Genomic DNA, 25,150 nt, shown 5'->3' on the forward strand with positions numbered 1-25,150 from the left:
GCATGCCTGTAATCTCTGCATTCTGAAATCTACAAATGAGGGGGAGGGGAAGAAAACCAAAAAAAAACTGTAGTTAGGAAGGCTCAGCTAATGGTGTCTTTAGGCATGAAACCCATTCTTGGATGTTTGAAAGTCCTTTAGAACGCACTCAAAGGACAAAGGAAGAGTGGGCATTCTAGCTAGGAAAGGCCACATGTACAAAGGGATGGGGTGTGGGGCTGGTTAGGGACAGCAGTCCAGATGATGGGACCAGGTCAAAGGAACGAACAGCACAAAGTTCAACTATGAACAAGTCAGCGTAGCTACTGAGACCAAGGCCCTCATCCCAAAGCAAGTATTTTCATTTTATCTCCAGTCAAAGGAATAATTTATGTTTTCCAGACTAGTTTGGTGATAGGAAGAAAGCTACATTTGAAAGTCTCAATGGGCAGTATTGGTTCAAGTGCCTAGTCTGGTGAGACCATATTGTGGCAACAGGTACCAATAAGCATATATTTAAATACCTACATCAACATCTTGATCCAAGACCAACAAATGGATTGCCTGGCTTCCCCTCAAGCTACTAGCACTCTGGATTCTTATGGACTGGGTCACAGGAACCATTGGCCACTGACTCTTCTGTCTCACCAAGCATGGTCCATTACACAGCTCCAAGAAAATACGCTGGATTTGAGGCCGTGTCTTGCTCTTTGTACTATAAAGTGGGTGTTACAGAGGACAATACCGTAAAACAATGACATCTGTAGCTCCCAGAACATGACTTCTATGTAATGTCCCTGAATTCCAACTATCTAACACTCTATGATCAACTCCTACGCGGGTCTAGCCAGAATCTGGGTCCAACCGGTCTCATGTCACCCCCTTTGGCTGATTTTAAATGGCTACAGTGATCTGATAGTCTCCCTACTATTGAGAAGTGCAGTCTGTTTGTTTCTGTCTGGAACATAAAATGGTCTTGGTGACTTTCTCCATCAAGAGGTTGGCAGGGTCACATTTTAGAACCTCCAAGACAAGTTGTGTTTAGTTAGAGGCTCCGGAATGTCCCGAGTTCCAAAACTAAGTGGGCTCATTTTCTGAGCTCTCCCATTTAGAGCCCAGAAACCATGCAATAAAAAGGTCAAGACATCGAAGAATATCCAACTCTGGATGACAAGTCCCCGCTGAGCACCTAGTCACCAGCCAGTAACAACCACCAGCCATGTGACGGCACCATGGCATGCTGCCCACAGAACCTGGACATCCAGCCACAGCCTCGGGACATGCCAAGTAAGAACCACTCAGCTGGGCTCAGCCAGCCCACCAAAGAAAGGAAAATTAATAAACTGGTTTTTTCTAATCTACAAAATGTTGGTGTGGATTCTTATAGGATTTTAGCTATGATTAAAATAGAGGAAATGCCTCTCACCTCTCTTCCTATCTCTTACCAAGAGGCTTTTGAGGCATGTGCTTAAAAGGTCAATGTTGCTGCTAACCTCTGTTCTCATTTTGAAACGAGGCATCTTGAACCACTCTGGGCTACACAATCTGCAACTTGAAGCACTTGAATCTAGACCTTAAAATCATGGTCAGTGGCCTAAGAGTCAGACATTGATACAATACTTAAAATATCCCCCAACTTGCCATTTATGCTTTGGAGGAAGGGTTGGCAAATTTTCATGGACTAGAAAGTAACCATTTGGGGCTTTGTGTATTTGGAGGTATCTACAACCATGGAGTTTTGATCTATAATGCAAAGCGCCTATAGAAAATATGGAAATTCGTAGTGTGATTCTGCCCCTCCTTTCAAGGCTCAGAGGGAGTTTCAAACTTCAGGATTAGTGTAACTATGGAGTTAATGGACATGACTCAATGAAGTTTGGGGTAGTCTATTAGAAATCTGCTGGCAGTCACGGCTTTAAATATACCACTCATTCTCCTTCTAATGGTCACTTAGAGTTTTTTAAAAAAAAGGATGTCAAGGGTACCTATACACATAATAGAAAACTGAAAATCCCACCCTCTCAGGACTATTAATAAACAAGAAAAGTTATTAAATATTCAGCAATATACACAAAAAGGATCAAACTTCTTGGCTCCTTTTCTTTCTTCCTTTTCTCGTCTCCTTTTCCTGGACGCTCATAGTTCTAAAACTAGAGGTCTAGAACTTCACAGCGGCTTTTTCATCTTTGACTTCAGAAGGAATTTTAGTGCCTTAAGTTTACTGTTCACATAGCTCACAAAAAAAAAGAAAAAAATGCACCACCGATATAGTCACTACTAATAGCCGGTCGACAACAATGAATAATGCTATTAAAAAGGAAATGAGTTATGGTAACCTTGTATAAAGTGATGAATCGCTCAGCGTTGCCAAGTTAAGGACTGACTGGAGGCTAAAGAGAGAGAAAGATGGAGATTCCATTAAACGTGGAAACATTACTGAAAGTAAAATAAAGTGCTTCGGAATAAAATATACAAGGGCCCAGTGAGCCTGTTATGTATTAAGGCAGAATTCCAATTTCTTACGCGGATTGTATAAAACAGAAGAGTGATCTAATGAAGCCTTAAACGAGGATTATAACACGCATTCTTAGATAAAAATCACAATGTTTCCGTTTATACTTTGCCTCCTGGCTGACGCTGGGTGCATTTGAAAGAAAACTTATTCATGCTGACTTTAAAAAGTTGTATACTTTGTTATATATATATATGTGGGGGGGGGGTCGGGGTGAGGGGGACAGGGGACTGTGAGTCAGAGAAAACTTTTAAGAGTGGTGAATCAATTTTTTTAAAAAGGAGGAGCGGGAGGAGGAGATGAGGAAGAGATAGATAGATATCTGTGTACACAGGCATGGTCACGCACACCTGTTATCTCAGCATGGAAGAGACTGGGGAGGGAGGAGCACAAGTTCAAAGATATAAATTTGTATAACATAGAAATAGTTCTAAGCCAGAATGGGTTACGTTGTGAGATCCAGGTTCAAAAATCCAAATGACTAAAACGGAGTCTGACATTATAGGCAATGCCGACAACACAAGTCTGGTCGATAAAGGGTGGACGACGGCAGAGTTAATGAACCACTGCCCACTTGAAACGAGGGACACGTTCGCTTAAATGACTTAAGAAAAATTTCCCTTGTGAACTCTTGCAACCAAAGAAGCGGAAAGCATTTCAATTCACAATGATTAAGGAGAACTTAGGCGTGGACAACAGTCCTTTGCTGACAAGGTGCCTTCATTTCTACCTGGCTAAATACAATCATCTTAGAGTAAACAGAGGTGCTTTCTGGTGAGAACAAGAATGGAAGGAGGTAGCACACTGAGTGGGGAGACAGAGGAATCTGATGCAAACAGATAAAGAAGAGGGGGTGATACCAGGGGAAAGATAAAATCACCCTAGATTATCTCAACAGGCTAGCACACCAGGCATCCTTATCTGGTGCAGCCACAACCCTCCTGAATTCTGTTTAAATCCTATGTGATGTTTATTCAAGCCGTTGTACCTCTCAACCCCTGAAGTCACTAAAGTAGGAGCTACATGGGAAAACTGGAACTTCTTTAGGTTGCTCATTCCTGCAGGGTTAGGAGATCACAATGGCTTCCATAGAGTTTCGCATCAGTGTAAAGAAGCCCAGCTCTCTGACTGGAGGCAAATAGCTGCTGTGGTCGGAGGCAACTATAGCAGCATGCACTACTCCAAATCAGATGCTGTTTTATAGGGAGGGTGGCTTCCTCCATGAACCCTAAAGGACCTGTTAATGCTGTCCACGGTAAGAACTGCTTCTTGAGTCTAAAGAAGCTGGTTAACTTGGGCGACGACGCAACAAAAATATTTGCTCAGAATTTTTCATGAGCATTGCAAGTCATATCTATGTGAGCTCCAAAGGCGTGCTAAGCAGGTTACAAAAATACACAGGTGTGCTAAGAATATGGTTCTATGACACCCAGCAAAAGTTGGCAGAGTCGATGGCCAGAGCCCAGAGCACCTAATGGCTACCATCTCAGTCTGAATCCCATGCTCTGGTTGCCCGGGTTCTGGTCAGCATCATTAATATTCCTGGTTCCAAGGTTCCAATTCGACAAAAAACAAAGTTAGGGAAGACGTTATCAGTAACAATGGTAAGCCGTGAGCAGAATCCGATGTTCAAGACCTCTGAACCATTTCTCGCCAAGTGCCTAAAACACATTGACAGAGTCACAGTCTCAGTGTATCTCAGGGAAGGGAGAATAAAACGTCATTCATAATGCAGTAGGTAAGACAGAGTTAAGAAGGATGAGACAGTCAGAAAACACGTTTAAATGTCTGACAGTAAAAAGCAACCCCGGATGAATGACAGAAGGGAAAAAATGCCACCAATCTCACTTTTTCTGAGCTATGCAATACAACATGTAAGTTAAGACAACTTAGACAATGTTAACTCGCTTATCCAGTGTAAAAAATTTCCTTTCCAATGCTTTCAAATAGACAAATGGATGTAATATCTAGTAAAGTACATTTGTATCCAATACTTTTAAACATTTTTAAACAAATGCAGAGTTACTTGTTACACTTAATTGGAAGAAAACTGATGGCACAATCACCCACAGGGAATTCACATGTCATTCTCATAGCGAAGAGAAATTCATATTTTTTTCTTCTGTAAATTTCAAGACCCTCCTTCAAATATAAAAAACATGAACATTCTAATATGCAGTCTTTTCCATATAACAAGCTTTGGGGGTGTTATCTTTCATTTAGAGTTTCACTGGCAAAGCCTTCTGACTCCTACTAATAAACTAAAATGGGTGGGAGACATCTTTCTTTCAGATAAAAAGTAGAAGCGACTCTGTTCATCACCTGCTGTCAGGAAGAGTGTCCCGCTGGAACCTTCAGAGAGGTCCTTTGGTGTTGACAGTTTTAAACTACAAAAAACTATTTTGCCAGCCTGCTTCTCCTCAAAGTCTTCAAACTTGTTGATTCTCAGGGACTAAGCAGTGAAGCACTGCTTTCACCCCTGTCCTGTGGAGTTGGAGACCCCTTTCTCAGCTACAGACCCTTTTTCTGGTTTATTCCTTTGGTTGGACTCCATGAAGTCTAGATATACCTCTTACTTTCACAGAGGATGCAAGACCAAGTCGAGGTAGCAGACTGAAGACTGGGGCGGGGTTTTGTTTGTTTGGATTCTTTTCTTGTTGTTGGTTGGTTGGTTGGTTGGTTGGTTGGTTGGTTGGTTGGTTTCCTCTTTTTGGGAGTTCATACACACTTAAAGTGGTACTTAGGCCGGGAACAAAATTAGCAAGTGAAATAATTTTATTATAGAAAACATTTGCCATGCCAACAGCTACTCCTGGCCTACTATGAAGATTAAAGGAGCTATTGTGCAAATGATTGGTAACTGAGAGCACCGACTGCAGAAAAAGTTGCTGCTTGTTCAGTGACTGTGCCAACTGCCCAAAACAGAGGTGGACACCACACCACGGACCTCAAGCTTTGTCGAGGGAATGAGATCTAGGATGTCAGTAATAGGACATAACCAAATTAATGAAAAAAAAGCAACTGTGGTAATCTCCCACCAGTTCATTGAGAGCAGTCAACAAATTCAGGGGGGGGGGCGGGGAAGTAGGATGCTTGCCTGGCACCCATAAGGCCCAATCCTATCCTCACTGCTGACCAAAACCAAACCAAACAAACAAAAGAACACCAACTAGTGATTCTTCACTAGTTATTTCCAAAAGAGATCTATTGATGTCTTTGGAAGAGGGAAAGAGCTCTTCTCAGAAGCCTACAGACTGTCAGTCGCAGGCTGGGATTGCACAGTCACTTGAACAGCATTTTCTAGACTTCGAGGTCAGCCCCCAGCCGTGGGAGTGAGACCAGCCACACCCCCTCACCTGATCTCCCACTGATCCATCCTTAAAGCAACTGTCAATTTACAACTTAAGAACTGCTAGATGAAAGGGTTCCCGTATTTACTAAAGCACACAACAGCACCATTTAAAAAGGAAATGTTCAGGGAAAACTGTACTTTCTTCTAGATGACAAACATAAATGAGTGTAAATCCGGTTTTAGGCAGCATATTTGTGGGTATGGATTTACAGGGCTGTTTTGCCACTGTCTTTAGGTACTTTTTGTAGCTTCAAAAGGTGGCTCCTTCACAAAAAATGCATTTTGAAACAAAGGTTTGCTTGTTCAGATTAAAATTAACCTAGGAGAAAATGGAACAAGTGGGTCCAGTCCATTCAAGGAGGACTGAATAAAACATTTGGTAAAATATATGTGGAAACTATTGTAGAGTATTTCAAATTATACCCTCTTAATTGCTTAAAAAGTAATTAAGCACTTCTTTTTGCATTTGGACACTTGAGTAAGCATATCAGAATTAATATGTTCTTGTGAATGAATGTTGAAAACCTTTTCTCCATTAATTACAATATTTAGAATGGAATGAATGTGTATATGAAATCATTTTGTGAATAACTGAGATATCCATGTTAATTTACACTTAGTATGACTACTGAAAAGTCAACAGAGGTTACTATTAAGTAATTTCATAAGCCTGAAAGTCAATCACCAGCAATTTAAGAATTCTTTAAAAACAACTTCTGTGAACACAATTCCAAACCAGCAAATCATGCAAACCACCAAACTGCCTAGAACTGTTATTTGTGTGACGTTATTTATATATTTGTGATCACATGACCCTATTTCACACATTTCTGACTTCAAATATTTCAAAAAAAGTAGCGTTCCCGTTTCTGAGGCATATGAACACGTCTAAGGCACAGAGCTTGCCTTACCTAGAGCCTGCTCTTCCAGGGCGTAAATGGCTTTCCCAGCAATTTAGTTTTTACACTCTGTGAATGAGACCGGTGTTAATAATTTCATTTGTTCCATTCTGTTAGTAGCCATTTCAAGTGAAAGGCCAGGACAGGTTCTAAACATGCTAAATTCTATAAAGCCATTAGCAATAAATTTGATCTGGCAGTTTGCTGGGACAATGGAAACTGCTGAAAGGCGTGTTACTCATTCCGGACAAACCCACCGGGATTAAAAGAATGAGTTAAGATCGACTAAGGACACAGTAAGGAAAAATAAAAACAGTAGGATCTCAGTTTCCCAATTACTTGGCGACTTTGTTAATGGCTGGTTTCAGCTTTACCTTTATCTAACTCAGTTGCCCAAAGCTTTCCTTCCAATTCCACGAGTTAGCTTTTCTTCCGTAAGCATATAAATAAAGCCAAAGTGCCCTTCTTTCGGTAAACTCCTGTTTATATGTGAATTTCCTAATTTAGTTATCAAGTCAACATTTATCTTATCGGCTAGCTCAGCATGAAGCGTGCGTAGGTCTTGATTACTTTACACCTCAGAAGATCCAAGCAGTGGAAGTAAGGAAAGTCCAAAGTTTGTGCAACTCTTCAAATCTTTAGACCCTGATCAATGCTGCGGTGAGTCTCAGGCCGGCAAAGCCCGCAGCAGCCCCACCCTTCCAGCAACATTTCAGAGAAGCGACTATGCTAACTTTGGGAACAGGAGCCAGTCAGCTAGAAATGTCAATGCCCTCCAAGCCCCCACCCCTGCCCGAGCTTACCCGCTGTGTTCAAACTGCCCAGGTAGCCCAGTCAACCTGTTGAGGGAGGGCACCACGAAGGAGGAGGGCAGGATGGGATGGAAAGGAAAGGAATCAGAACTGGGAGTCCACAAATGACATGTGCACCCCAGTTCAGCCCTCTGCAGTGGGCCGCCCTGGCCAGCACTCTCTCACAGGTGGGGACTACGTTGGCGCTGAGGCTGAAACGGGGCTTTCTCCAGACTGAGGACCAGGAGGAACCAAGGCTTTCCTGGGCTGAGGTTTTCCCCAAACTGAGGTTCGCCTGAGCTGATCCTCCCCTAGATCGAGGCTCCCCAGGGCTAAGGCTTCCCTGGACTGAAGTGCTCCTGGTTCAGGGCTCCCCTGAACTGAGGCTCCCCTGGTCCAGGCTCTCCAGAGCTGAGGCTCTCCTGAGCCAAGGTTCCCCTCGACCAAAGCTCACCTGGGGTGGAGGGCTGGAAGGCACTGTCCCGCTCCCCCGGAACCCGACCAGGGGGCATCTGGAAGGCCCAGCGAGCACCAAAGGGTCCGGCGGGGCACAGCTTGAGCGGCACTGGGCTGGCAGGCAGCGGCCGCGGCTGCGGACACTCAGGACCCGGCGCTGGGCGCGGGGGCGGGGGTGCGTGCGTGGGCCCGGCCCCTGCGCGCAGCAAGTTCTCGATCAGGAAACTCTTGCCGAGACTGCCAAAGCCTGGAGCAGGGAGGCCGAGGAGTGCTGAGGACGCCACTACATCCCAGTAGGCTCCGGCCTGGGCGGCCACAGCACTGGGCAGCATGGTGCGCGCCTGCTGCCCGGGGAGCCGTAGGGAGCGAGTGCCCGGGGACAGGGACAGGGCGCGGGCAGGATCGGGGCTGTGGGGTGCGTCCCTTAGCGGCGCCTCTGGTAGCGTCCGGGAACAGTCTGCAGTTTTCACGACCGGGATGGAAGGTGTGTCCAGCCCATCCATTCATGTCATCCTGCCCACAAAGTGACAGATGCGGCCAACAATGAGGGCGATGAGAGCCCGGGCTCTGGCGAGGGGAGGGGACTCTTGCTGAGGAGGTGGGCGTGGAGGGGACGGGAAAGGGGCGCTGGCACTCTGCCTGCCAAGCCTTGACCCTGCTGCTGGAGCCCTAGGCTCTCTGATATTGGTTATCACCAACTCCAGGGGATATGAACTCGCTGAAGCGCGGTTGTCATCAGGGAGAACCAAAAACGTTGACATTAGTACCAGTGATAACTCTTTTGCAGGTTTTATGGGTGCCTCTCTGTTTTAAAAAGGAAATGTGTTCTTAGATTTTTTTTCCCCAAAAAATCCATTTCCAGTGATTCATGTCAGGTTTTATAAGATCCATTTAAAGGATTCTGGAGAGAGCTGGCCACACCTGCAGTCTAGAAGAGATGATGTAATCAGCTTTGATCTAAAGAAGCAGCTCTTGGGGTTGAAGAGGTGGCACAGTGGTTAACTCTGCTCCCTGCTCTTAACAAAGGCTTACAAGTACCCCAGCTCCAGGGGATTAGATGTCCTCTTCTGGCCTCCGCAGGCACCTACAACACAGGTGCGCATGCCTGCAAAGGGACATCTTTTAAAAAAATCTTATTCCCTAACTAATACCAGTGGAAGACAGAGCAGACAAAAAGCATATGGGAGGGGGCGAAGGAGGGAAGAAGGGAGGGAGGGAGGGGAGGGAGGAAGAGAGAGAGAGAGAGAGAGAGAGAGAGAGAGAGAGAGACCTTTAAGTACAAGGCTTTAAAAACTTCTCATTTTGGAAACTCTCAATGGAGTGTTAAAACTGTGATTCCAATTAACACTTACCCTCCCTCTCTAATTTAGACAGATTTATTTATGATAAGACTTCATTAGAGTTGGAGTCAAATGTATACTTCTATCCTTGCTCCTAAAAATTATTTGGGCTTGGTTTCAATGTACTTAAATGCCTTTTTTGAGTTGCCAGGTTAGAAAGCTAATTTTCCTTTAAAGATTTCATCTTTTTGGGGACCATCAAGGTGGTTGAGTGGATAAAAGCAGTTGCCACCAAGCCTGATGACCTAAGTTTGATCTCTGGAACCCATGTGACTGGAGAGAACTGACTTCCAAATATTGTTTTCTGGCTTCCACACAAGTGCCATGGAACATGCACGTGCAAGCACACACACACACACACACACACACACAAGCACAACTTTTTACTATTGTTTCATCTTTTGGTGAGTTGGTTACTTTATACTTTACTGACATCAAATAAATATTACACTTATTATACACACACACACACACACACACACACACACATATATATATATATATATAATACTTATTATAAAGATCTCTTCTCAAAGATCACCTCCGACAGCCCAATCCGTGAAGTTGCTGCCGTTGCTTTCTAATAGGACAGGCAGCTTTATCACCATGGTAATTGAGCAAAATTATTTGCAAGGCTGATACCATCGATATTCATTCACTTATTGATTTAACCAACAGACCTTCACTGAATATTTAATGTGTTAAAGGTAGTGGTTCTAAGAACATGGAGAAAAGATCTCTCAGCCTAGTGGCAATAGAAAAGCAATGTCTGTGGGAGGATTTCACACAGGAGGGACTATGTGAGGTATAGAACCTTCTGGAGTCTTCCCAGAACTGAGTCTCTGATGTAACTACAGCAGTATTTGAAGGGAGCATGTGGAGTTGTAACTATGGAGATGAGTGGTGGAAGAGATTAGATGGCTGCTATCATTCCTGCATGGTATCTACGTCTCTTCCAGGTGGTTGCACCAGGCATGGTAGCTAGTATATACTTTACCCATGCTAGCTCATGTACAATATCTTCACATTACCATTGGAGTGGTACTGTCTGTCGCTTAGCCCAGTGTTGCCCCAGTGGGGTAGAGACAAAACTACACTAAGGCTGAGCTAAATCGCAAGTGAGGATTCTACAGCTTTGCTCTTAACCATTTAGTTTGATAGTGTCCCTCTTCGTGAGCCTAGGGGCCGGGCTGCATGGTCACCTATTTCTTTGTGTGAGTGGGGATGAAAAGCAGGTCTTCCTTTCTCTTTGGTGGACAATAATCAGGAAGATCTGAATCAAGACTGACTGTTCCCCGAGCCAGTGTGCTCACCACTGCTGGAGAAATGGAGATACAAAATGAGTAAGGAATTTAAGAGCATTGATGACAAGAAGGAAGGAATAGCTGAGACCCATGATGCAAAGGTTGAGTCTCTGACTGGAGCTCTGAACTAGAGCCAGGTGCCTGCTCTGCAAAGGATATTTAGTAGTCTCTGGAGATTTAGGGGACTGAGAGAACACAGGACAGGGATGTCTCCTGGAGTTTTGTAAATAGAGGTGAGGGATTCCGGTAGGCAACCCACAGCGGTCAGGCTAGCTCCCATAGCTCAGAACTGTCTGATCTGACGATCGTCAGTGTCACAGCCAAGTGAGCTTGATTAAAGAAGGCAACAGGATTGGTAAGGTGGTGGTGTCTGCTTTTATGGTTTGATGACTCAGAGACAACTCTCTTGCTAGCATGGGGACCTGTAGGATGGGGTCAAGTTTTATACTGGGAAGTTGATCTAAAAATGGAGAGAGGGATGTTCTGGTGTCTGTGAAGTCTACTTGGTGAATACAGGATAAGAAGAAGATGCTGGAGAATGCCAACATTTGAAGAGACATATAGCCAAAAGGAAACCAGGAGCAAGCCTGAAAAGCAACAAAGTAGAAATCCTTACAGTGCAAACAATGAGGCCAAGAGAACTCAGCCTTCATGAGTGGATGGACACTCATTATGAAAACATAAGAGGCTTAAAGTTGTCTCTATACATCCCCCCACCCTCACCTTTTCTTTCTGCCAAGGGATGGCACAGGAAGGCTTTGGCAAGATGCTTGATATTAGGACCTCTGTAGCGTCCAACACTCTGAGAAATATATTTCTTTATTTTATAAATTACCCAGCATGCTGTTCTGTTGTAAAAAAAAATAAATTCAAATAGACTAAGTCAGAAAGTTAAAGACAATGATGCTGATGTGGATGATTCAACAACAAAGGATGGGAGGCCTGGGTAAGGAAGGACTATATGCCTAATGCTTTCTTTATCAAAAAGATGGCCAGACACAGTGCACCTATCTCCTTTATAGGATGGGTTCTGTCTGATAAAATCCAGGTAGACATGATTTTTTTCCCTGCCTCTTGTCCACTTCAGATGTAGAGATATAGCTGAGAAGCACCATGAGTCCCTAGGGAATTCTGATGCCAAAGGCAGAATTAGCCAAAGCCCTCCATATTCATTGAAGAGCCCTTCACCCTCTCCACGAGGAAATGCGAGTCGGTCCAATTTTGTAAGGATTTCGTGTGTACAGTCACAGCTGCTGATCCCAGGATGGCAGTGGCCAGGCAGTGACCGAACACAGGGGGTTCTGGAGCAGAAGAAGAGATGAGCATCTGTGATGAGGAGGGGAAAGGATACTGTCTTCTTGGTGAACAAGCTGTGGAGACGAGAGGGCCTTCGCTGAGAGCTGTGCTTGAAGCCACCTGCTGAGAAGCTGGTGTTTCCTCTAGGTAGTGGCTTGGTTTCCTTTACAATCCAAATTAATGCAGTTTGTTTTTTCTCTATATCTTGTATTCTCCACGGTTCTACATCTGGGCCCAGTCACGTGATCTGTGTTCCTTACCAAGGTGAGAAGTAGAGTCTTGAAAAAGCACTTGGGAGCCTCTTCTTCCTCTTGGATTCCTGTGCTCTCTAGTAGACAGAGATGAGAGAAAAAGCTGAATTGTCTCCACATCCCAGCTGATGACAGCTACATGAGCCGGCAGCACACCTCAGAGCAACAGATCGAACCAGTGGAGCCGAACTCATGAGGAAGAACAAATGATTATTGTTTAAACCAGAGAGCTGGGGCTGGGTTGCTCCTCAAACCGTACTCAACACTCAGGATATTGGATTTTGCCTTCCTTGGGATCTGTTGTTTCCTTACTGGTAATAAGCATCTCTCCCTCACTCATAAAGCTGTTGCGTTGCACTGTGTTTTGCTCTTAAAATCTTGCTCAAGGATACCACTGTCAGTTGGATCAAATAACAATCATGGTTAACAAGATGTTTAAAATGAGATATTTTGAGCAGAGTCAGCGTGACTGAGAAGAGCTGGTAGAAGTCAGGCTAAAGCTTGCTGTTTTGTTTTGTTTTGTTTTGTTTTCATTGAGCGGACAATTATTATCTTATCTACTCCAAAAGGACCTTCAAGTCAAAGGAGTGATAAACTATTCCTAGTGAGTTCTCCTAGCAAGCTGTGTTTTCAAAGGCACGTAGATAACACCACTGAAGACATGGATCTTATGTGTAGACTGAGGAGGAGAGATAGGAGAGAGAGAGAGAGAGAGAGAGAGAGAGAGAGAGAGAGAGAGAGAGCACATCTTAGGGAGGCAGAGACCAGTGGTATCAGTGGGACATACACTTTCTGTATCAGAAACACCATAATAAGAACGACTATTAAATAAAAGGTTATGATCACCAAGAGGGAAGATTGTTAAAGCCTATAGCTAGGGACTCATCAGCTCAAGGTAGAGGAAACTTCTAGTGTTGTTTTGTTACAGGGACAAGTTGTGCGATGGTCTTTTAAATAGTTGTGTTCTTAATCATAGGTTTGCACTGTACCCAACCTGGGCAGAGAGGCTTCTTATTGCTAGGCAAATGTTAATGCAGAGACACATAACTGATCTAAATGCTGGGACTCATTAACTATGAGTATTATGGAACATCCGTATAGACGCTCTCTGCCCCAACCCCAAGGCTCAGAGAGCATTATGGAAGCAGGGTGTCAAGGGTTGGGGGTGGGTCTAAGAAATGGAACTCACAGCCACTGAGGTTCTCTGCAAAAGATCATACTATGAACAGGATGAGGTTGAAAGGTACTCCCAAAGCCCCACCCCTACTGAAGAGCTATATGCAGTTGTTGGATACTATGGGAGGAAGTCATTTTTCTTTAAGGGCAATAGCAAGCAGGTTGTCAATGTCCCATTGAATACTCCCAGTGCCATAGGTAAATGTGCAACATAGATTGGAATCAATGTGTTTCTTGAAGAAGAACGAGGAGGAGGAAGAAGAAGAAAAAGAAGAGGAGGAGGAGGAGGAAAAGGAGAAGGAGGAAGAGGAAGAAGAGAAGAGGAAGAGAAAGAAGAAGAAGAAGAAGAACAACAACAACAACAACAACAAGAACAAGAAGAAGAAGAACAAGAACAAGAACAAGAAGAACAAGAACAAGAAGAAGAACAAGAACAAGAACAAGAACAAGAAAAAGAACAACAAGAACAACAAGAAGAACAAGAACAAGAAGAACAAGAAGAACAAGAACAAGAACAAGAACAAGAAGAACAAGAAGAAGAAGAAGAACAAGAACAACAAGAAGAACAAGAACAAGAAGAAGAACAAGAAGAACAAGAACAAGAACAAGAACAAGAAGAACAAGAAGAAGAAGAAGAACAAGAAGAACAAGAAGAACAAGAAGAAGAACAAGAAGAAGAACAAGAAGAACAAGAAGAAGAAGAAGAAGAAGAAGAAGAAGAAGAAGAAGAAGAAGAAGAAGAAGAAGAAGAAGAAGAAGAAGAAGAAGAAGAAGAAGAAGAAGAACAAGAACAAGAAGAAGAAGAAGAAGAACAAGAAGAAGAACAAGAACAAGAACAAGAACAAGAACAAGAAGAACAAGAAGAACAAGAAGAAGAACAAGAAGAACAAGAAGAACAAGAACAAGAACAAGAACAAGAACAAGAACAAGAAGAACAAGAACAAGAACAAGAACAAGAAGAACAAGAACAAGAACAAGAAGAACAAGAAGAACAAGAAGAAGAACAAGAAGAACAAGAAGAACAAGAAGAAGAACAAGAACAAGAACAAGAACAAGAACAAGAACAAGAACAAGAACAAGAACAAGAACAAGAACAAGAACAAGAACAAGAACAAGAACAAGAACAAGAAGTCCTGAAGCTATAAAGGAGATATATTGAGGAAGAGGAGGTACATATAATTAAGGTGCATTGTCTACATCTATGAAATTTTCAAAGAATTTTTTTTAAAGAGCTAAGATTTGTAAGACAAAGAAGTTCAAATTGATAAGACTGTTCAGTATACAGTCAAGGGAGCAAGTGACAAGCTAAGGTTTCAATAAAGTGGAAACTTAAGGGTTCTTTGGAAGGTCAGTTGTGTTGGATGGTGTTTTGTAAACACATAAAGGAACATTTCACTGAAGCAGACACAAGAGAGAGGATGTTCTGCTAAAGCAAGCACATGAGAGGACACGTGATGAAGGATTCTTTGCTAACAACATGTGTGTATTGGTCTGTCTTACCTTGTGTAGTTGAGCTCCATTTATCAGGACTCCATAGAGAGACAAGTGCCAAACAACTTCTGGTGATGTGCTGGTGATGAGTCTGGTGGCAGCTTCTTGCGGTCTCCGCAGACTCAAGCTGATTGGCGGTGTTGTCATCTGAGACAGACTCACATGCTGAGGCAAGGCATGTGGAGAAAATGTGGTATTTGGAGGGAGTATAAATAGAACTCGACAGATGTTGCAGATCTTTACTTCGCTGAGAGAGAAACAGCAAAGGACTTCTCCTGGCATCCCTCGGGGTCCCTTCTGCTGACTAGTGCCAAGGCTGAGGCCTGGCTGTCTCTGCTAGGTAGTGCCACCATTGCTGATTCATGCTTGCTATTCCAGAACTACCAAATTGGACTGCTGGTGCAAGGGAGCAGTGTCTGTGGACTGCTGGTGTAGCCATGAAGTGTTCGTGACTGGATGAGCTGTGGCTGCTGACCTGTGAACTGAACTGCCGATTTCCAGATAACACAGACGGGAGTTGCTCCCAAGAACCTTTCTAAACAGGTCCACTTCCCCTGTATCCTTCCTTTTCCACTCACTCTGGTGAGTGGTGGGCTACAGGGGGGTTAAAGCATTTAAGAACCATCATTAAAAGTCAAGCTTTGAAAACATTAAAGTTACATTTCAGGAAGTCAGAGATATACAGGTTCAAGGCATTAGATGAAATATCCCCATAGAAACTGAGTCACCAAGGAAACTCAGCCAACTTTCTTACACATGGTAGGAAAAGCAGGGTTGATGACAACCCTAGAGGTTCAGTCTCAGGATACTGCTGTCAAGTTAATTTCCTCCATTTGCAGTACAGATGATGTTGGCAAAAGCTTTGATGACTTGTCTGCACTTGGACCTAGAGAAGCAGGCTGGGATGACTAGATATAAATGATTAGTGAAAAAAAACATCATGTCTGGCTGGGCGGTGGTGGCGCACACCTTTAATCCCAGCACTTGGGAGGCAGAGGCAGGCGAATTTCTGAGTTCGAGACTAGCCTGGTCTACAGAGTGAGTTCCAGGACAGCCAGGGCTACACAGAGAAACCTTGTGTCAAAACAAAGCAAAGCAAAACAAAACAAGAAAAACCCACAGTGAGCTTAGAAGATCTACTCCTGTAAGAGAAAGGGAGGGCTGAGCAGAATCATATTGAAATGGCACAGAGACCAAACTGAGCCATGTACTGGTAAGATGGAATGACTTGTGTATGAAAATGAATATTGACTACAGCAATCTGAAGCACACATAAGAGTTTTTAAAAAATAAACTGTGAGTGCATGGTTAATAATAATAATAATAACTGTAACAATAGCAATAGTAACACAGACACTTACTGCTTCCTTTGTGGTGTTGAGTGCTAAGGTACTGATTCACTAGCACACACACTAGAACGTTATTCTGTACTCCAGCATAATCAAGCAGTTGATACTGGGTGATTACCCCTTCACAGAAGAGTCTGTATATAAGACAACAAATGCAGAAGGAATGACAGAATTACTGTCTCATCGTTACAAAGAAGATAGATGAATCGGGCACGGGACACTCGAATTCATGTCGACTTTCTCTCACAAGACAATGTCAAGTATTTGTTTCCTGACAAAGGCCCAGTTACTGGCTTTTCAGTCTATAGGCCCTCTACTTTAACTTTAAGCAAAGTTGTATAACTTAATCTGGTCAAGTAGATAGTAAGTGTGGGCTTGAGAAAATACAGGAGAGTTTCTTCTTCCATCCTTGGGCCAAAACAGGGGGTGACACTTACATATGCACATTACGTGGCACAGTGCTGATCCAGCTGAGATCAATCTAAGCCAGCCAGATGCCAACCTCTTAGGGAGTCTTAATGGAAATTTAAATAATATTTGGATCTGACCAGATCTCTTCTAGTAATGCATAGAATAGAAAAGTGTATTCATTCCTCGGGAAGACCATCCGAAGGCTAGAACATGAGACACTATAGGCAAAAATAACTAATTTCTTGATAAATCTGAGATAAAGAGGACAGCTCATAGATTAAAGAGAGATCTAAGATCCTCTGATAACACAAAATAGGACTGCTTGCATCCTCACTGGAACAAGTTAATGATAGAAAGACACCTGGGAACACTTGACCATTGATTAAATATTTGATGCTCTTAAAATTTTACTGTTTGGGTTCAGATGTAGTATGTGGCTTTTAAGGGTTTGTGGCATATGAAGGTTGTGTGTGTGTGTGTGTGTGTGTGTGTGTGTGTATACAGCTAAGACTATTATGTTGCAAACTAATCCTCCACAGGGCTATAGAGGTGATCAATAAAACAGGAAATTTTATGATTGTTGAAGTGAGATGGTGCTATTGATTCACTATACTATTTTCTCTGCTTTTGATTATTTCCTCTTATTTTCCACTATAAAAATGAAAAAAGGTCCTTTTCAACTACCAGCTATTTTCCCCAAATGGCTGTAACTAACAGTTTCCTGTATGTATTTCCATATTTCCTTCATGCACACACTGGCAAATCCTATATAAAATATGTAATCATTCCATATAAGAGAAGATTAAATTAAATAAATTAAATCCCACAGATGTGTGTCTGCCTACGAGAAAACATTCAAATGTTATATAAGTAAGTATATAACGAGTTAAAAAAGGGTTTTTGATGCCTATAATCCCGTTCACCAAGATATTAAAAGTATACACAAATATTTTTACTTCAGTAAAAATCTTCTACAAAAAATGCACCCCCTTTTATGAATAAAATAACACATACTTTGGAGTCAGGGATAGCTAGATCTTGAATATGTATTTTCACCTTTTACCAAGGACATGTGCAGAGTTAATTGTGTAAAAGAGTCTTATGAACAACATGCCAAGCAAGGTCATGTGTCCTTAAAATACCCCTGGACAAAATTGCCTTCTGAGCCCACTGCTCTGGACACGGCTACCTATTCAGTAGTAAAGCCTTTTCAAGTGCCAGAGGCTACCCCAGAAAAGGCTTACTACACATGCCTTGGTCTTCTGCCAAATCAAATACACAAATAATTCTAGACTTTTACAGTTAAGCGCCAACCATGCGACCAATGTTTTTGTATAAAGCAAAGCATTTGCATTTGCATACGCATACATAGGGCCATGTCTGATTGAGAATTTAAACGGATGTCTGCCTAAATTCTGACAAGAATATAATTTTTTAAAGATTTATTTATTTATTATATGTGAGTATACTGTAGCTGTCTTCAGACACTCCCAAGAGGGCATCAGATCACGCTACAGATGGTTGGTTGTGAGCCACCATGTGGTTGCTGGGACTTGAACTCAGGACCTTTGGAAGAACAGTCAGTGATCTTAACCCCTGAGCCATCTCTCCAGCCCCCTAAGAGTATAATTTTAAAAAACACATTTGATGACATATCTGAGACAAACAACCATTTGTATTTTCTAAGTGGAGCTGTTTTAGTTGTCCTTCATTCCTTTATTTTCTTTCTAGGATGCTCTATACCCGAACTGTGCTGAATCACTAGAAATTCATCCAATTTAAGGAACTGGTCTGTACCAGCACATTATTTAACTGGAGGTGATATAAACCTTAGGGCTGGTTAGTTGTAATAATCAAGAAGCAGCTACTATAGAAATTAAAGTCTTTTGTTAATATTCAGTTCATACCAGAAGATAGCTTTTCATAACCACAGTGGACACTGTAAGTGATTTTCACTGTACGAATAAAGTAGTAGAGAAATATATTCCCACATTTATATAAAGCTTATAGGCCAGTGGTTCTCAACCATCCTAATGCTGCTACCCTTTAATATAACTCCTCATGTTATGGTGACCCCAGCCATAAAATTATTTTGTTACTACTTCATAACTGAAATTTTGCTGTTATGAATTTTGATGTAAATATCTGATATTTCCTATTGTGGCCCACAGCTTGAGAACTGCTGCTATAGCTTCTGGAAGAGGGCCCATAGAGTAATTCTGGACCAGTCTTACCATCCAAAAAATGCATTTGCCCTTAAAATACCCAGGTCCAACCTGCCTTCTGAGCACCACACAAGTGCTCCAGCCTTGGCTACTGACTGATTACTAGCAGAGCCTTTTAGAGAGAATCCATTTCTCCTAGACCCAGCCAGGATGTTACAGCCTCCTGGATCTGGAGCAGCATCATGTGTCCCCAAGAGAAGGGCTTGTACAGTAAACGGAATTAAGCAGGTGAGAGGTAAGGCCTCGTGGAATTCATAAACAGTGTATGCCCACTTGCACATAAGCTGTTGAAATGTGGCAGAACACTCAGCTATAGGGTTGTTTTCACAACCTGTGTTAAGTCTACAAAGAATGCCTCTGTATGCTGCAGGTTATCAGAGGCTATGGACAACTAAGGAAGAGAACTCCATAATTGAAAATAACCAAATGCATTCAGGCTATTTTGTCTTTTTACATATCACCATCATCATCATCATCATCATCATGATTATTATTACTATTGTTCATGATGATTTTGTTGTAGTTGGTGGTGTCAGTGGTGTGGGGGGCGGGTGTGGGGGTGTGTGTTGCACCCATGACCATGTGAGATCAGAAGACAACTTGGTGACGTTGGTTCTCTCCTACCATGAGGGTCCTGGGGATGGAACTCAGAAGAACTTTCATGAACTATGCTGAAATCTAGCTCTAAAAGAACATCAGCAAAAGGGATCTTAAGATGAGAGGAATGACCCTGTGGACCAGCCAGGACCAAGCAATGGGAAGCATCAGGCAGCTCTTTGGGAAGGGGATGACTGTCTGCTAGCAAACAGGTGCCCAGGCCATCTCATTGTAAGACTGCAGAAGTAGATTAGAGCCAGATCACACCGGGGCCCTGTTCAAAGCACTACTCCTGGACAATGCAGAACCTGTATCCGGTCCTGAGGATGCTGGCTAGAATCTTAAAGTAACCTGGATAGCAGATTCTGATAGTTTGTACTGGGTTTGCAGCGATGAAAATAGACAGGGGGAACATTTCACAACTATCTAGGTGGCACAGAGTCCACTATTCTCTTCTGAGAAAACTTTGTTGTTCCCAAGAAATGGGTGAGGTTTATTGCCTCAGACCATGGGTGTGTTTTGGCTACCAAGTAGCTGAGTTGATTTAAGTGTTCCATTTCAGTAATGTTCTTGTCTGTGTTTCTCCTATTTCTGTTCTCTCACCTTTTGGCTTTGGGTCTTTTATTTATTTTTATAGTTTTGTGCTATATGTCTATCAATTTATTGTGTTTCCTCAAATTCCATGAGCAATTTTATATATATATACATATATACATACATACATACATATACATACACATATACACAACAGGAAAGTGTGTCTTTTGTGTTACCAATAGCAGCATATATTCATAGCTGTCCTACTAAAATCAGAACAACAACAAAAAAATCATTCTAGCTTCATTGCTTCATTTCTATTATGATAAAATACCCTGACAAAGAGAAACTTGTGGAGAACAGGGTGCATATTTTAGCTCACAACTCCAGGTTTCAGTCCATCACAGGAACTCTGGGGTAGCTAGTCACCTCCGATCCAGAACAGAACAAGAACATGCTGCCTTGTTTGCTAGCCTCTCTTATACAGCCTAGGGAATGGGGCCACCCTCAAGAAGATGAATCTTCCCACATCAATTAACTTCATTCAGGGCATTCTCCATAGACAGCCCACAGTCAGCACAAGGTACAAAGTTTCTCATTGAGACTCCTTTCCCTAGGTGACTCTAGATGGTGTCAAGTCGACAGTTAAAGCTGACCATTAGCAGTAGTAAAGTCTGAAGATACCCTTACATGCTGTACTAATTACCTGATACTGTGCTTGGGGGAAAACAGAGTCTTCTCACAGCCCCTGTCACACAGAATCTGGATAGGGAACCCTAACACTGAATGCTGGCTTGTCAATGGCTGGTCTAACAATCAGATATCTATTTAAAAAAAAAAAAAAGATGATCTCATGAGTTCCCAATAGAGAGATGACTAACATGATCATTTTAGTAACCTTTATAGCAAACCACTGGAAATTTGGCTGACACACAGTAACCCGCCCATGGAGATATACATCCCAATAACTTCTAGCAGTAGACTGTCCTCCCTGCCCAATGCCTACAGCTGAGATCCTTGGACAGAACACTCCTAATTCTCAACGTCTTCTTCCCTCCAAAGAGGGGGAGACATATTTCAAGCACAAGTGCTTTGGCACGCTGAGTACATTCAATTGAGTCAATAGTCATTTGTTAAATTATATAATCTACACTAAATGTCCTCCAGCTTCCCCACCCTGCCCCCAAATAGTCTTGTGTCTGGAATAAATCCTAGCAAGCTGGATCAGCCCTGAAAGGCATTTGTAAATGTTTCCCGATTTGACCTGGCAGGATTCCTCCTCTGATTGTCCTCCTTGGCCTGCACAGGTCCTTTCTGGCTGGCCCTGTTTGCCTTTCTGTACATCATTCTGCTGAGCCCTTCAAGCTCTCTTTGCTGATTCTTCTCTGTAACTGGGAGACTTCCCAGTTTCTTTGCAAGCCATTCAGCAATCTTGGCATCCCTTGCTTACTGATCAATTCGAACCAGTTTTCCACTCCTGCCTCTTGGACCCAAGTGGAGTGTGGGAGGTTCCTGGGGGGCTTTTGAGGAAGTGACTCTGGGTGCTGCTGGGTAGAAGGCCTTTCAGCTGCTCTCCACTAGCCTGTCCTCAGTCACAGGTGCCTCTCATTCAAATGGAAATCTTACCAAATGTTCTAATCTGACCCAAACTACTGCTTTGGAAGGAAGCAGGGATACTGGTTGATTATGAATTTCATCAGATTTACCAAATTAGTCCCTTCAGATAAACAACTCTTTATATTTACTGCCAAAAAAATAGAATATGCAAAAGCTATTCCTATGTGTAGCAGTTAAGGTGGAGACTCTCGAAACATACTTGTTTTTCTCTTGCTTAGGAGTAATGGTTCTCAACTTTCCTGCTGCTGCAACCCTTCAATAGCTTCTCACGCTGTGGAGATACCCAACCATAAGATTCATTTCATTGCTACTTCATAACTACAATTTTGATACTGGGATGAATTGTAATGCAAGTATCTACTGTGCAGAATGGTCTTTGGAAGGTCAACCCCAAATGGTCACACCCCACAAATTGAGAACCACTGCTTTAGAATATTATTTTTCTGGTAAGCATGTGTCACACCGTAATATAGGTTTCATAGACACATAAACAATCCCCCTCCCAGAACCTGTTGAGTTTCTCAGCTTTGACTTATTTGGAAACTCCATTTATGTGCAAACCATGGTAGACCACAAACTTCTGAAGTGAACACTGTTTGACAAAAATTTAAATTACAGCAGCATCCTCAAGCACCATCCTTACCAGAGTCAAGCAATCTCCATTTTGTTTTTCATACTCAGAGATTATTCTACTCTTTATAATTCCACCCACATTACCTGCCCCAAGCCCACTCCAAAATCCCCGCCTCAACTACACATTCTCCCTGTAACATAAATGTGCCACTGCTCAGTAACAAACCTGATAAATGAAACACCATTTTTTTTATTCGATATCTTCTTTATTTACATTTCAAGTGATTTTTCCTTTCCTGGATCCCCTCCTCCCCGAAAGTCTCATAGCTCTTTTCCATCTCCCTGTTCTCCAATCCACCCCTTCCCACTTCCCTGTCCTGGTATTCCCCCAACACTGCTGCACTGAGTTTTTCCAGGACCGAGGGCCACTCATTCCTTCTTCTTGAGCATCATTTGATATGTGTATTGTGTCTTGGGTATTCCAAGCTTCTAGGCTAATATCCATTTATCAGTGAGTGCATACCATGAGTGTTCTTTTGAGACTGGGTTACCTCACTTAGGATGATGTTCTCCAGTTCCATCTATTTGTCTAAGAATGTCATGAATTCATTGTTTCTAATGGCTGAATAGTACTCCATTGTGTATATATACCACATTTTCTGTATCCATTCCTCCGTTGAGGGACATCTGGGTTCTTTCCAGCTTCTGGCTATTATAAATAAGGCTGCTATGAATATAGTGGAGCATGTATCCTTATTACATGCTGGGGAATCCTCTGGGTATATGCCCAGGAGTGGTATAGCGGGGTCCTCTGGAAGTATCATTCCCAGTTTTCTGAGGAACTGCCAGACTGACTTCCAGAGTGGTAATACCAGCTTGTAACCCCACCAGCAGTGGAGGAGTGTTCCTCTTTCTCCACATCCTCGCCAGCACCTGTTTTCTCCTGACTTTTTGATCTTAGCCATTCTGACTGGTGTGAGGAGACATCTCAGGGTTGTTTTGATTTGCATTTCCCTGATGACTAAGGGTGTTGAACCTTTCTTCAGGTGCTTCTCAGCCATTCGATATTCCTCAGGTGAAAATTCTTTGTTTAGCTCTGTACCCCATTTTTTAAGGGGGATATTTGGTTCTCTGGAGTCTCCCTTCTTGAGTTCTTTGTATATCTTGGATATAAGCCCTCTGTCGGATGTAGTGTTGGTAAAGATCTTTTCCCAATTTGTTGATTGCTGTTTCTAAAATTATAGTAATGTATTGTTAAAAATGTGTTCATGGATACTTGATGAAGCATGTTAGGGAAATCCAAATTCAGGACGGACAAGGCAAGTATTAGGGTAGCTACTGGACCTTAAAAGAGGAAGAAGACTCCTATAGAGTATGAATGGGATTCTTACCACGGTGATCAGCCACCACTTGATGATTGGGGATACCCAGACAGATAGACAGACAGACACACACACACATACACACACACAGGACAACCAGAGTTTGAATGAACAATTTGAAGTAATGAAGCAGAGGCTTCCTGCACAGTGTTGTTTACTGTCTCACAGCTTTCTCATTTTGTTTTCTTATGACCCCAGGATCACCTACCTCAGGGACAGCATCATCAATAACAGGAAGGGCTCTCCTATGTCAATCATCAGTCAAGAAAATATTCCACATGCCAATCTGGTGGAAGCATTTTCTCAATGGAGGTTCCTTCTTTCCAAGTGGCCCTAGCTCAGCGCATGTTAAGCTGACAAAAGACCAGCCAACATGGTATTAAATGAAATAACCGAATGGGATCAGTCTTTGAGTCGATTTTGAGGTAGGTTACATCTATTACTTTATGCATGTTAAACTATCACTGCAGCTCTCGAATAAAGCCAACTTGACCTTGGTAGATAAATTTTTAGTTTGTTTCTTTTTATTGAAAATATTTTTTTCCTCATATAATATATCCTAATTACAATTTCCCCTCCCTCTACTCCTCCAAACCTCCCCTTCCATCGAGATCCATTCCAGTTCTATCTCTCATTAGAAAACAAACAGGCTTCTATGCTATATTAATATAATAAGATAAAACAAAAACTAACACATCAGAATTTAACAGAAAAGAGAGAAAAAGAAAGAGAAGAAAAAGAGCCCAAGAAAAGGCACAATTGTCTTTATTATATTGAGGAATGCCCCTGTATCCCTCATCTATCCAGTCTTTTATCAAGAAGGGGATTTGAGTTTGTCAAAGGCATTTTCTGCCTCTGCTGAGATAATTATGTAATTTTTGTCCCTCGGTTGCTTATATAGTAGATTATATTTATGTACATTATGGTAGTTAATTTATGTACATTGAACTATCCCTGTATCTCTGAGATGAAACCTACTTGACTATGGTGGATAGTATTTTTGATGTGTTCTTGGGTTCAGTTTGCAAGGCCTTTATTTACAATCTTTGCATCTGTGTTCATAAGGGAAATTGATTTTTAATTCTCTCTCTCTTTTTCTTTTAATCGGATCTATGTAATTAGGTAATAGAATAAATGTCACCTGCTTTTAAAAAATTGTGCAATGTTCCTTCTGTTTCTTTTTTTTTTTTTTTTTTTTTTTTGGTTTTGGTTTTGGTTTTTTATAGACAGGGTTTTTCTGTGTAGCCCTAGCTGTCTTGGAACTCACTCTGTAGACCAGGCTGGCCTTGAACTCAGAAATCCACCTGCCTCTGCCTCCCAAGTGCTGGAATTAAAGGCGTGAGCCACCACCACCTGCTTTCGTTGTTGTTGTTGTTGTTGTTGTTGTTGTTCCTTCATTTTGTGAAGTAATTTGAATAGTAGTGATATTAACTCTTCTCTGAAAGTCTGTGTGAAAACCATTTGGCCCTGAGCTTTTCTTGGTTGAGACTTTTCATTACTGTGTCTATTTCTCTAGGGGTTATAGTCTGTTTAAATTACTAATTTGATTTTGACTTAACTTTGGTAAGTGGCATATATATTTTTTTTTCAAAATTTCCCAATTTGGTGAGTA

General features: G+C 42.2%; 1 protein-coding gene across 1 annotated transcript in view; it reads right to left on the reverse strand.

The window, feature by feature from the left end:
• Dbx2 (developing brain homeobox 2) overlaps nucleotides 1-8,492 on the reverse strand; it is a 30,565-nt gene extending 22,073 nt beyond the window's left edge. The window contains exon 1 of the mRNA XM_052161683.1: nucleotides 7,988-8,492. Coding sequence (XP_052017643.1) covers nucleotides 7,988-8,492 — 505 coding nt within the window. The remainder of the gene's footprint in view (nucleotides 1-7,987) is intronic.
• Between the last annotated feature and the right edge of the window lie 16,658 nt (nucleotides 8,493-25,150).

This window comes from Apodemus sylvaticus, chromosome 17 (genome assembly GCF_947179515.1).
Source record: "Apodemus sylvaticus chromosome 17, mApoSyl1.1, whole genome shotgun sequence".
NCBI classification, from domain to species: domain Eukaryota; kingdom Metazoa; phylum Chordata; class Mammalia; order Rodentia; family Muridae; genus Apodemus; species Apodemus sylvaticus.